Source organism: Dendrobates tinctorius, unplaced genomic scaffold (assembly GCF_039654945.1).
Source record: "Dendrobates tinctorius isolate UK_male_01 unplaced genomic scaffold, ASM3965494v1 ptg000006l, whole genome shotgun sequence".
Classification (NCBI taxonomy): Eukaryota; Metazoa; Chordata; class Amphibia; order Anura; family Dendrobatidae; genus Dendrobates; species Dendrobates tinctorius.
The window spans coordinates 7,207,830-7,220,070 of NW_027361674.1; the positions used below are offsets into that span (position 1 = coordinate 7,207,830).

The 12,241-nt window shown below is 50.4% G+C and overlaps 1 protein-coding gene across 3 annotated transcripts in view; it reads right to left on the reverse strand.

The window, feature by feature from the left end:
• Positions 1-12,241, reverse strand: part of AKT1 (AKT serine/threonine kinase 1) — a 135,359-nt gene that overhangs the window by 50,112 nt on the left and 73,006 nt on the right. For all 3 annotated transcript variants that reach the window (XM_073570455.1, XM_073570444.1, XM_073570464.1), the window contains 3 exons: positions 12,123-12,234; positions 2,542-2,689; positions 759-890 (listed from right to left, as the gene is read on the reverse strand). In XM_073570455.1, the coding sequence (XP_073426556.1) occupies positions 759-890; positions 2,542-2,689; positions 12,123-12,234 (392 nt within the window). The remainder of the gene's footprint in view (positions 1-758; positions 891-2,541; positions 2,690-12,122; positions 12,235-12,241) is intronic.

Here is a 12,241-nt window from a genome sequence, read left to right on the forward strand (position 1 = left end):
AACATTTACAGCAGCAGGATCAAAGTGGCGCTCTGGTCATCCGTGATCCAGACACATTTTTTGGACATTTTATGAATAATACAGTGAGTAAAAATAATAATAGGATGCCAAAATATGGCACCCTCATCTAATTGAGAGAGGACAAATATAAGGCAACTGCATCCAGTGGTGCAGTATGGTTTTCCAGCCCACAGAGACCAGGTAAGCATTGCACTTCCTAATCCAGTAATAATGCTCCCTTTGTGCCACTCCTCACAAAAAAAAAAAAAATATATATATATTTTGACCAAGTCTGAGGAAATGGAATTCAACTCCTCCCTCGAAAATACAACAGACCATCGCTAGTGGTGGCACCAACGCCGACGTGGTGATCCCCTATTGCTTCTGGCTGTGTCGGCCTCATCTTACTGCCCATACAGTTTGCAGGCGTCCGGATATTCTGCATGAGCGGCACTAATGCAATTTTTTAATTTTTAATGTTACGACCTTTCGAATTTCGCGTTTAGGGCAACTACCACGTGTCACTCCACTGCCTGCGCCTCTGAAGTGCACAGCAGATCAATAAAAAGTAAAGGGTCTAGACTAGAACTTGGCTGCTTGCTCCCCACCACATCCGCTCCTGGGTAGTACGTGATAACCGGTGTGGAGTTTGAGTCATATAAATTTTGTGGCTCAACACATCCCCTAAGGTGTAAAACCTCACGTCTACAAGAAATGGCTTTTTTATCCTTTCCCAAAAGAAATTTGTTTGAACCCACCTTTGCAACAATTACTTCTTTTTTTAAAATTTTCATGGCGTAATATCTTCCTGTTGCTTTTTCTTTGACTAAAATGACTTTTCCAAAGGTACCTTTTCCCAAAAGCTTCAAATATTCAAATTCATTCATTGTCTGGAGATATAAAATAAATACGATGAGTTCCCCTGGGTTCAGACGTTTGTACTCAGCCATGCACAAATTCATTCGCCACGGAGGAATCATCACTTCAAACAGGGCAAAAAATAAAGAATTTCATACAAGTATCTCCCCAGCATATTAAAAAGGAGGTCCCCGCAATATAAAAATAAGACTGGACTAATAAAGGCTGTGTGCTGATGTTTTCGAACTGACTCCATGCTCCAAGATCAGCAGTGTTATTTTATTTCTGTGATTCATGACGTAGCTTCAGCTCTCCTCTACCCCCAGTACCAGTCTCTAGTATTCGCTTTATATATTTGAAGGTTTTTTTGGTCATTTTAAGATTATTTTCACCTTTTGGAAAACCCCTTTAAAAGGGTTCGTAGCAAGATTGGAAGTTACTCCTCATTGTTCATTTGCACATCCACAGTCATAGCAGACACGTGAGCTCTGATGTCTCCGGGACTCCCACAGACAAAGAATGGAGCAGGGCTCGACCCCGTTCCATTCAGATAAGCGCTATTTTTGGGAGCAGTATAACCCCCTACAATCAGTAAGTTAGCCGCTATTTTATTGATGGCGGTTATTTCCAGTCTTAGTACAACCCCGTTAAAATGTTTTTGAAACTGTTTACATCTGTCATTTTTTTCACCCCAAAATAGCACCACTTTCCTTTATAGGGTGTGCCAACGTTTTGGGAATAACCTTTTAAATAAATAGTAGTTAATATGGATTTTTTGAGCCATCTCTCATCCCTTGGATAGGGGATTCAATATTGATTAGGGGGGGGGGGGGGGGTCTGTCTGACCACTGAGACTGGGGATTAGGAGTCAGATTCTGCAGAGGGGGCCGTCCCCTCGAATGCCACAAATGAACGGCCTCCTCAAATGCCACAAAGGGGCCTCCCCCTCAAATGCCACAAAGGGGCCTCCCCCTCAAATGCCACAAAGGGGCCTCCCCCTCAAATGCCACAAAGGGGCCTCACCCTCAAATGCCACAAAGGGGCCTCCCCCTCAAATGCCACAAAGGGACCGCCCCCTCAAATGCCACAAAGGGACCGCCCCCTCAAATGCCACAAAGGGACCGCCCCCTCAAATGCCACAAAGGGACCGCCCCCTCAAATGGCACTCCATTCATGTACTCAGACTGGTGAGGAAAGCTGACTGCTGTGCTTCCCTACTTCTGACAGTGCCATACAGAATGAATGGAGCCGAGGTAGAGCATGTGCACCTCCATTCCACTCAAGATCGGCAAATGCCAGATCATGGGTTCCAGAGCCCAGATCTCAGAATCACAGTAGGTTGTGCTGCTTTGTGGTTAAACACACTAATAAAAGGGAAGGAAAAAAAAAAAAAAAAGTCGGCAATTTTTGCTAAAATGTCAGCGTGTGCATGTACAGATCCAGTAAACTAAAAGGCTGCACTATTATCTGTGAGCCAATCTAACAAGCCCAAACTGCAAGCTGCAGCAGACAGTGACAGCATCAGCACGCCTTGTAATTGCCGCTTTGTCTGAAGGACAGAACGTGCAGCTCCCAGACACTCCGCAGAGCATGCATATACTGGTTATATCAAGCTTATTATATAGGTCAGTCACACACACGCTAAGCAGCACGATGCGAGCACATAGGACGGGGTTAACTCACTACTTTGTGTTTTGATTTTGGAACAGAGACTTCCATTTCCTCTGCACCGGAATTATCACTCGGGGAGCCAGACCGAAAATCCATCATCTCCTCCTCTTGTTTCTTAAGGCTGTCGGCTACTGCCTGGATGGCTTTTATCCATTCTTCTCTGGGAAAAAAATAAAATTCTTTAAAGAACAAAATTTTGAGGCATGGTAATAAATTTTGGGTTCGGTAGTCAGCCTGAACCTGAAGCTTACTATACAGTTGGGCATCAATCGAACAAGAGAAATTTCTTGTTTACGGCTTGTTCTATGCCAAGATCCTTTTTGGATAGAGTTTAGCTACCAGTATCCTTAACTCCCCACTCCTGGGTTGTCTTAAAATAAAGCAAAAACTTTAGCTATTGAAGTAATATTTGGTTCATAAGCAGACTCCGACAGCTAGAGCATGCGCCTATGTATTCCGTATGCTGTGTTTTCAGTACCGTGCGCTTCGGGATTTGCCTCACCATCCATTTCACTCAGCTGGCAATAATCTTTTCAAGCAAACTCCTTTATGTTTCTCAGCTATCTGCATTTATTTCCTGTCTCATAGCGGCAAGTTAACCTTTCATCTGCAATAAGCACAACACTCTTTTCACATGTTGTTCACACTACAAACACTGTTGCAACGGTGTGAATCTTCCCTAAAAGTATTCAGTCTGCCTTTTCATCACTGCTGCTTACGTCCCTACCCATAGCATACAATTATGTCTAAATGTTGGCTGCATTTCCTGAATTAACTGACTTTACATCTACAGTTCTTGTGTGTCAACACTCCTGGCTCTGTGTTTTCTGGCATTTCTTGTTCCATTTGTCTGCTTGCCATCCAGCAAACCCTGCTGTCCTGGTCCTTGGATGATTTACATTTCACCTGGCAAGTCCTGCCTGCTGCACAATCGCCTTTGGTGGTCTATGTTTTTCACCTTTACCTATGGCTTAAAGAACACACCTGACTATGCGAACCCCTGATATACAGTTTTATAACCTGTTGCATATATTTTTATCAGGAGGTCAGGTGCAGGCCCGACATTAGGGGCAGCAAACTAGTAATTTGCCTAAGGACTCCCAGTACCCCATGGACCCTCAGTGGCGTGATGTTCCCTCTCCTCTGCTTCTGATGCAGCAACTTAAATCACACGCCACGCTGTGCCGAGCCGTGGAGCTGCTGAGTAGCGGGGGAACGAGAAGATGGGAGTATGTATTTATTTTTGAATCAGTGATATGATATGAAGTAATATGGGATGTGCATTATACTATTGGGAGCTGCATTAGACTATCAAGGACTATGGGGAGTGCAATATACTGTGTGTACTATATGGAGACTGTATTGTATACTGTATGGAGGACTATGAGGTGCATTATACTGCGTGGAGGACTATGAGGTGCATATGAGTGATTGGATTAAGTTGGAATGGAAATCATTGTTCTCGCTCAGTGAAAACTGCAGATGTGCTGCTGATAACATGATACTGTATGGGAACAAACTGGTCTACTAGTGATCGCTCTGTATCCATCATTCTCCTTCAGCCTGTGTAAAGGCAGTTTTTGGGTTACTTTTGCTTAGGTCTCTTATCCAAAGTCATTGCTTGTACCCAAGGCACAAATCTCCTTCTATTCATATATTGGGTGAAATTTATGAAAACATAATCCGAGGAACAAAAACGGTAGTTACCATTAGGCCGTTTAAAAATTAAAACAGCAACCCACCATGGACGTCTGTTCAGTCTTTCCTTACGCTACTCATGGATAACGCTCAATAAATGTACACAAAACCCTGGCAGTAAATCAGGGTAAATGAGGGAGTCAAAAGTTATAAAAAAATAAAGACACTTCTGGGACAAAAAACGGTCAACATGTTTAGCGCCCTCCCTCCCTTGCATCTGAAAAGTTTTAAATCTGTAACGACAGATCCAGACGTTCAACATATACTTTATCAGAAGACGCCTGCAGAAGACGCTTTTTGCCATTTTTAAGTCACTTATTTTCAAAATAATCATTAATAAAAATTGTAATCATTATTAAATAATTTTGCTGGACATGCCACATCCTCCACAATCATTGCTCATTTTAGATCCTCAAGCCTGGAGGTTGAAATATTCTCAGGTACATTTCATATTACAGCGCAAGCAATTATAGTGGTGGAGGTGTGTGTGTGTGTGTGTGTGTGTGTGTGTGTGTGTGTGTGTGTGTGTGGGGCGGGGGGAAACAGCCCACATAGCACTGGGCAACTGTAGTGGTGGAGGATTAGCCCACGCAGCACTTGGCAACTGTGGAGGAGGAGGTGGTGGTGGTGGTGGAATAGCCCACGCAGCACGGGGAAACTAGTGGTGGAGATGATGGTGGGGGAATAACCCATGCAGCACTGGGAAACTGTAGTGGTGGACGATTAGCCCACGCAGCACTTGGCAACTGTGGAGGAGGAGGTGGTGGTGGTGGAATAGCCCACGCAGCACGGGGAAACTAGTGGTGGAGGTGATGGTGGGGGAATAACCCATGCAGCACTGGGAAACTGTAGTGGTGAAGGATTAGCCCACGCAGCACTGGGCAACTGTAGTGGTGGAGGATTAGCCCATGCAGCACTGGGAAACTGTAGTGGTGGACGATTAGCCCACGCAGCACTTGGCAACTGTGGAGGAGGAGGTGGTGGTGGTGGAATAGCCCACGCAGCACGGGGAAACTAGTGGTGGAGGTGATGGTGGGGGAATAACCCATGCAGCACTGGGAAACTGTAGTGGTGAAGGATTAGCCCACGCAGCACTGGGCAACTGTAGTGGTGGAGGATTATCCCATGCAGCACTGGGCAACTGTAGTGGTGGAGGATTAGCCCACACAGCACTGGGCAACTGTAGTGGTGGAGGAATAGCTCATGCAGCACTGGGCAACTGTGGAGGTGGTGGAATAGCTCACGGAGCACTGGGCAACTGTAGTGGTCGAGGAATAGCCCATGCATCACTGGGAAACTGTAGTGGTGGTGGGGGAATAGCCCACGCAGCACTGGGTGACTGTGGAGGTGGTGTTGGGGGAATAGCCCACGCAGCACTGGGCAACTGTAGTGGTGGAGGAATAGCCCATGCAGCACTGGGCGACTGTGGAGAAGGTGATGGTAGTGGAATAGCCCATGCAGCACTGAGCAACTGTAGTGGTGGAGGTGGTGTTGGGGAAACAGCCCATGCAGCACTGGGCGACAATGGAGGTGGTGGTGAGGGAAATAGCCCATGCAGCACTGGGACACTGTGGAGGTGGTGGTGGGGGAATAGCCCACGCAGCACTGGGAGACTGTGGAGGTGGTGGTGGTAGAATAGCCCACGCAGCACTGGGCAACTGTAGTAGTGGTGGGGGAATACCCACGCAGCATTGGGCGACTGTGGTCGTGGGGGAATAGCCCACACAGCACTGGGCGACAGTGGAAGTGGTGGTGGGGGAATAGCCCAACGCAGCACTGGGCAACTGTGGAGTGCTGCTGGGGGAATAGCCAATGCAGCACTGGGCAACTGTGGAGGTGCTGGTGGAGGAATAGCCAACGCATCACTGGGCAACTGTGGAGGTGGTGGTGGGGGAATAGCCCAACGCAGCACTGGGCAACTGTGGAGGTGGTGGTGGGGGAATAGCCCAACGCAGCACTGGGCAACTGTGGAGGTGCTGGTGGGGAAATAGCCCACGCAGCACTGGGCGACTGTGGAGGTGGTGGTGGTGGTGGAATAGCCCACGCAGCACTAAGCAATTATGAAGGTGCTGTTGGGGGAATAGCCCACGCAGCATTGGGCAACTGTGGAGGTGATGGTAGTGGAATAACCCACGCAGCACTGGGCGACTGTGGAGGTGGTGGTGGGGGAACAGCCCACACAGCACTGGGTGACTGTGGAGGTGGTGGTGGGGGGGAATACCCACACAGCACTGAGCAACTGTGGAGGTGGTGGTGGGGGGAATACCCACGCAGCACTGGGCAACTGTGGAGGTGGTGGTGGGGGAATAGCCCACGCAGCACTGGGCGACTGTGGAGGTGCTGGTGGAGGAATATCCCAACGCAGCACTGGGCAACTGTGGAGGTGGGGGGGAATAGCCCACGCAGCATTGGGCAACTGTGGAGGTGCTGCTGGGGAAATAGCCCAAGCAGCATTGAATAACTGTGGAGGTGCTGGTGGAGGAATAGCCAACGCAGCACTGGGCAACTGTGGAGGTGCTGGTGGAGGAATAGCCCACGCAGCACTGGGCAACTGTGGAAGTGCTGATGGGGGAATAGCCCACGCAGCACTGGGTGACTGTGGAAGTGCTGATGGGGGAATAGCCCACGCAGCACTGGGTGACTGTGGAGTTGGTGGTTGGGGAATAGCCCATGCAGCACTGGACAACTGTGGAGGTGGTGGAATAGCCCACGCAGCACTGAGCAACTGTGGAGGTGGTGGAATAGCCCACGCAGCACTGAGCAACTGTGGAGGTGGTGGTGGGGGAATAGCCCACGCACCACTGGGCGACTGTGGAGGTGCTGGTGGGGAAGTAGCCCACACAGCACTGGGCAACTGTGGAGGTGGTGGTAGTGGAATAACCCACGCAGCACTGGGTGACTGGAGGTGGTGGTATAGCTCACGGAGCACTGGGCAACTGTAGTGGTCGAAGAATAGCCCATGCATCACTGGGAAACTGTAGTGGTGGTGGGGGAATAGCCCACGCAGCACTGGGCGACTGTGGAGGTGGTGGTGGGGGAATAGCCCACACAGCACTGGGCGACTGTGGAGGTGGTGGTGGGGGAATAGCCCACACAGCACTGGGCGACTGTGGAGGTGGTGGTGGGGGAATAGCCCACACAGCACTGGGCGACTGTGGAGGTGGTGGTGGGGGAATACCCACGCAGCACTGGGCGACTGTGGAGGTGGTGGTGGGGGAATACCCACGCAGCACTGGGCGACTGTGGAGGTGGTGGTGGGGGAATACCCACGCAGCACTGGGCGACTGTGGAGGTGGTGGTGGGGGAATACCCACGCAGCACTGGGCGACTGTGGAGGTGGTGGTGGGGGAAATAGCCCACGCAGCACTGGGCAACTGTGGAGATGCTGTTGGGGGAATAGCCCACGCAGCATTGGGCAACTGTGGTGGTGATGGTAGTGGAATAACCCACGCAGCACTGGGTGACTGTGGAGGTGGTGGTATAGCTCACGGAGCACTGGGCAACTGTAGTGGTCGAAGAATAGCCCATGCATCACTGGGAAACTGTAGTGGTGGTGGGGGAATAGCCCACACAGCACTGGGCGACTGTGGAGGTGGTGGTGGGGGAATACCCACGCAGCACTGGGCGACTGTGGAGGTGGTGGTGGGGGAATAGCCCAACGCAGCATTGGGCAACTGTGGAGGTGCTGGTGGAGGAATAGCCCACACAGCACTGGGCAACTGTGGAGGTGCTGCTGGGGAAATAGCCCAAGCAGCATTGAACTGTGGAGGTGCTGGTGGAGGAATAGCCAACGCAGCACTGGGCAACTGTGGAGGTGCTGGTGGAGGAATAGCCAACGCAGCACTGGGCAACTGTGGAGGTGCTGGTGGAGGAATAGCCCACACAGCACTGGGCAACTGTGGAAGTGCTGATGGGGGAATAACCCACGCAGCATTGGGCAACTGTGGAGGTGCTGGTGGGGGAATAGCCCATGTAGCACTGGGTGACTGTGGAGGTGGTGGTTGGGGAATAGCCCACGCAGCACTGGACAACTGTGGAGGTGGTGGAATAGCCCACGAAGCACTGAGCAACTGTGGTGGTGCTGTTGGGGGAATAGCCCATGCAGCATTGGGCAACTGTGGAGGTACTGGTGGGGGAATAGCCCACTCAGCATTGGGCAACTGTGGAGGTGCTGGTGGGGGAATAGCCCACGCAGCATTGGGCAACTGTGGAGGTGCTGTTGGGGGAATAGCCCATGCAGCATTGGGCAACTGTGGAGGTGCTGGTGGGGGAATAGCCCACGCAGCACTGGGCAACTGTTGTGGTGCTGGTGGAGGAATAGCCCACGCAGCACTGGGCAACTGTGCAGGTGCTGTTGGGGGAATAGCCCATGCAGCATTGAGCAACTGTGGAGGTGCTGGTGGGAGAATAGCCCACGCAGCACTGGGTGACTGTGGAGGTGGTGGTTGGGGAATAGCCCACGCAGCACTGAGCAACTGTGGAGGTGCTGTTGGGGGAATAGCCCATGCAGCATTGGGCAACTGTGGAGGTGCTGGTGGGGGAATAGCCCACACAGCATTGGGCAACTGTGGAGGTGCTGGTGGGGGAATAGCCCACGCAGCACTGGGCAACTGTTGTGGTGCTGGTGGAGGAATAGCCCACGCAGCACTGGGCAACTGTGCAGGTGCTGTTGGGGGAATAGCCCATGCAGCATTGAGCAACTGTGGAGGTGCTGGTGGGAGAATAGCCCACGCAGCACTGGGTGACTGTGGAGGTGGTGGTTGGGGAATAGCCCACGCAGCACTGAGCAACTGTGGAGGTGCTGTTGGGGGAATAGCCCATGCAGCATTGGGCAACTGTGGAGGTGCTGGTGGGGGAATAGCCCACACAGCATTGGGCAACTGTGGAGGTGCTGGTGGGGGAATAGCCCACGCAGCACTGGGCAACTGTTGTGGTGCTGGTGGAGGAATAGCCCACGCAGCACTGGGCAACTGTGCAGGTGCTGTTGGGGGAATAGCCCATGCAGCATTGAGCAACTGTGGAGGTGCTGGTGGGAGAATAGCCCACGCAGCACTGGGTGACTGTGGAGGTGGTGGTTGGGGAATAGCCCACGCAGCACTGAGCAACTGTGGAGGTGCTGTTGGGGGAATAGCCCATGCAGCATTGGGCAACTGTGGAGGTGCTGGTGGGGGAATAGCCCACACAGCACTGGGCGACTGTGGAGTTGGTGGTGGTGGAATAGCCCATGCAGCACTGAGCAACTGTGGAGGTGCTGTTGGGGGAATAGCCCATGCAGCATTGGGCAACTGTGGAGGTGCTGGTGGGAGAATAGCCCACACAGTACGGGGCGACTGTGGAGTTGGTGGTGGTGGAATAGCCCATGCAGCACTGAGCAACTGTGGAGGTGCTGTTGGGGGAATAGCCCATGCAGCATTGGGCAACTGTGGAGGTGCTGGTGGGGGAATAGCCCACGCAGCACTGGGCAACTGTTGTGGTGCTGGTGGAGGAATAGCCCACGCAGCACTGGGCAACTGTGCAGGTGCTGTTGGGGGAATAGCCCATGCAGCATTGAGCAACTGTGGAGGTGCTGGTGGGAGAATAGCCCACGCAGCACTGGGTGACTGTGGAGGTGGTGGTTGGGGAATAGCCCACGCAGCACTGGACAACTGTGGAGGTGGTGGAATAGCCCATGCAGCACTGAGCAACTGTGGAGGTGCAGTTGGGGGAATAGCCCATGCAGCATTGGGCAACCGTGGAGGTGCTGATGGGGAAATAACCCACGCAGCATTGTGCAACTGTGGAGGTGCTGGTGGTAGTGGAATAGCCCACGTAGCACTGAGCAACTGTAGTGGTGGGGGTGATGGCGGGTGAATAGCCCACGCAACATTAGGCGACTATAGTGGTGGTGGGGGGGGAGATAGCCCATGCAGCACTGGGCGACTGATGGTGGTGGTGAGGAAATAGCCCACGCAGCACTGGGCAACTGTGGAGGTGGTGGTGGGGAAATAGCCCACACAGCGCAGGGCAACTGTGGTGGCAGAAGAATAGCCCACGCAGCACTGGGCAAATGTGGAGATGCTTGAAGTCAGGATCTTAAATTGCCATGATCGTAAAACTCCCAATGTGCCTTGGCCACCACTGGTTGTTCTTCGGGTATGCTGGGAGATCGGAACAGCACATCTGTTGTTTCACAGATGATGCTCTATTTCAGTCACCTGACCACTACAGCCAATCACAGGCCTGTGACATCTGGACGGCAGAGTTTTCACTACTAGAGCAGAACACCGGACCAGTCTGACCTGCATCCTTGGGGGCGAGCATACCACTGTTAATGCTGCTCATGCCTTACAGAGTAAAAATGAATTTCCAGTTAACCCCTTTAAACAAGAGCATAAACCAGCAGCCAAAACAATGTACAGATGGCATAAAAATAAAAATATATATTTTTTAATTTAAAAAAGTATACATATTTTGAAGATTAGGCATTTTACTTGTCTGGACAGATATTTAGGAATTAAACAAGATTTACCAACTCTTGCAGAGTTTTTTGTTTTGCTCAAAGTGACAAAAAGAAAGGTCTGTATATATTAAATGTAGCTCCTAACATGAAAAGGTTGATTCTTCCACAGCAGCCATTCATTTGTAATGAATCCTTTACGACTACCCAGCATTATTCTCCTTAATTTACACAGGCAGCGAAACTTCAGTGTCAAAAGTATCACACTCCCAAACAGGTCTTCAAAAGGACCCAATATGAGGTCACGGTTTTGTTGATCTCCCCTACTCTGCCACCATCAATGTCTGCACCATGGAGGGCTGCCAGTCGGTCAGAGGTTACACTGAGTTCTAGGGTAGAAAAAAAATCCAAAACACAAAAAGAACATATGAAAGGGTCTCAGGATATTCTCCAACTGGAAGTCCAAAACCTGTACTCTCTAGTCTCTACAGGGGCAGTTTCGGATATTGTATCAGCTGATTCGAAGGATCCCACACCCACCGCCGCACTTAACGTCCTGACTCCAGAGGAGATGAGAATTATATTAACCTTTGAGCTACCATTTAAATTTCACCAATTTTCCCACCCTCAGACAAGCAGACGAGAGGTTGTGTCATCAGGGCAAACCCTTTTCAGTGCACCTGAAAGTCATGGAGAGGGATCCCACCTAGGCCGCCCTAAACAGCAACATCATGTGAATGACCACCATTCATCGCTACATTGTCAGGCTTCAGAAGTAAAACATATGACCAGATAGATCTTCCCATAGGGTTTATGAATTGGTTCTTCTGGTGATCAACTGATTATTAAGCCAACTGCAATTTAGAAAAGGGTTTTCATGTTCGCACAACCCCAGACCACCAGGGAAGCAGGTCATCAATTTCTCCACAATCCCAGACCACCAAGGACCTCCTGAAAACATTAGGGAAGTAGGCATTAATCTCACTCTTGATGACTTCCATGGTAGTCTATAGTAGTAGAGATATTAATGTCCACCAGAGAAGCCGGCTTTAATCTTTCTACTACCCTAGGCAATCAGGAAAGTTGGCATTTACCTTTTCAATAACCCTAGACAATCAGCGAAGCTAGCATTAATGTCTCCAATATCCAAGATGAGCAAAATAGCCATCATAATCCTCTTCACTGAGATCAGGGCAGCTGGCATTATGCTCATTGCTACCCTAGCCCACCAGGAACTCTGTGGAGTATATTCCATGAACATTTGATCATCTGACCGCAGCTGGAGTCCACCATGTTCACTAAAGGGGATCTCAGGTTTCCTTTCCAAAGACATTAAATGGGGTAGTAGTCATATGCGCAGCATCTATACATTCAGCAGCACTAAATATACAATGTTATGTTTTTACCATCTTGGGCTAAATTAGAGAAAAAAAACAAACAAGCAAAAAAAAACAAATACCTCTCCTCAGGAGAATCCACGTGAAACGTCCTCTCTATAACTGTGGTCCACTGGAGGCATCGGATGATGAATGTGTTTGGTTTTGGTCGTTCTGTCTTCATCAGTTGACATTCTATCAC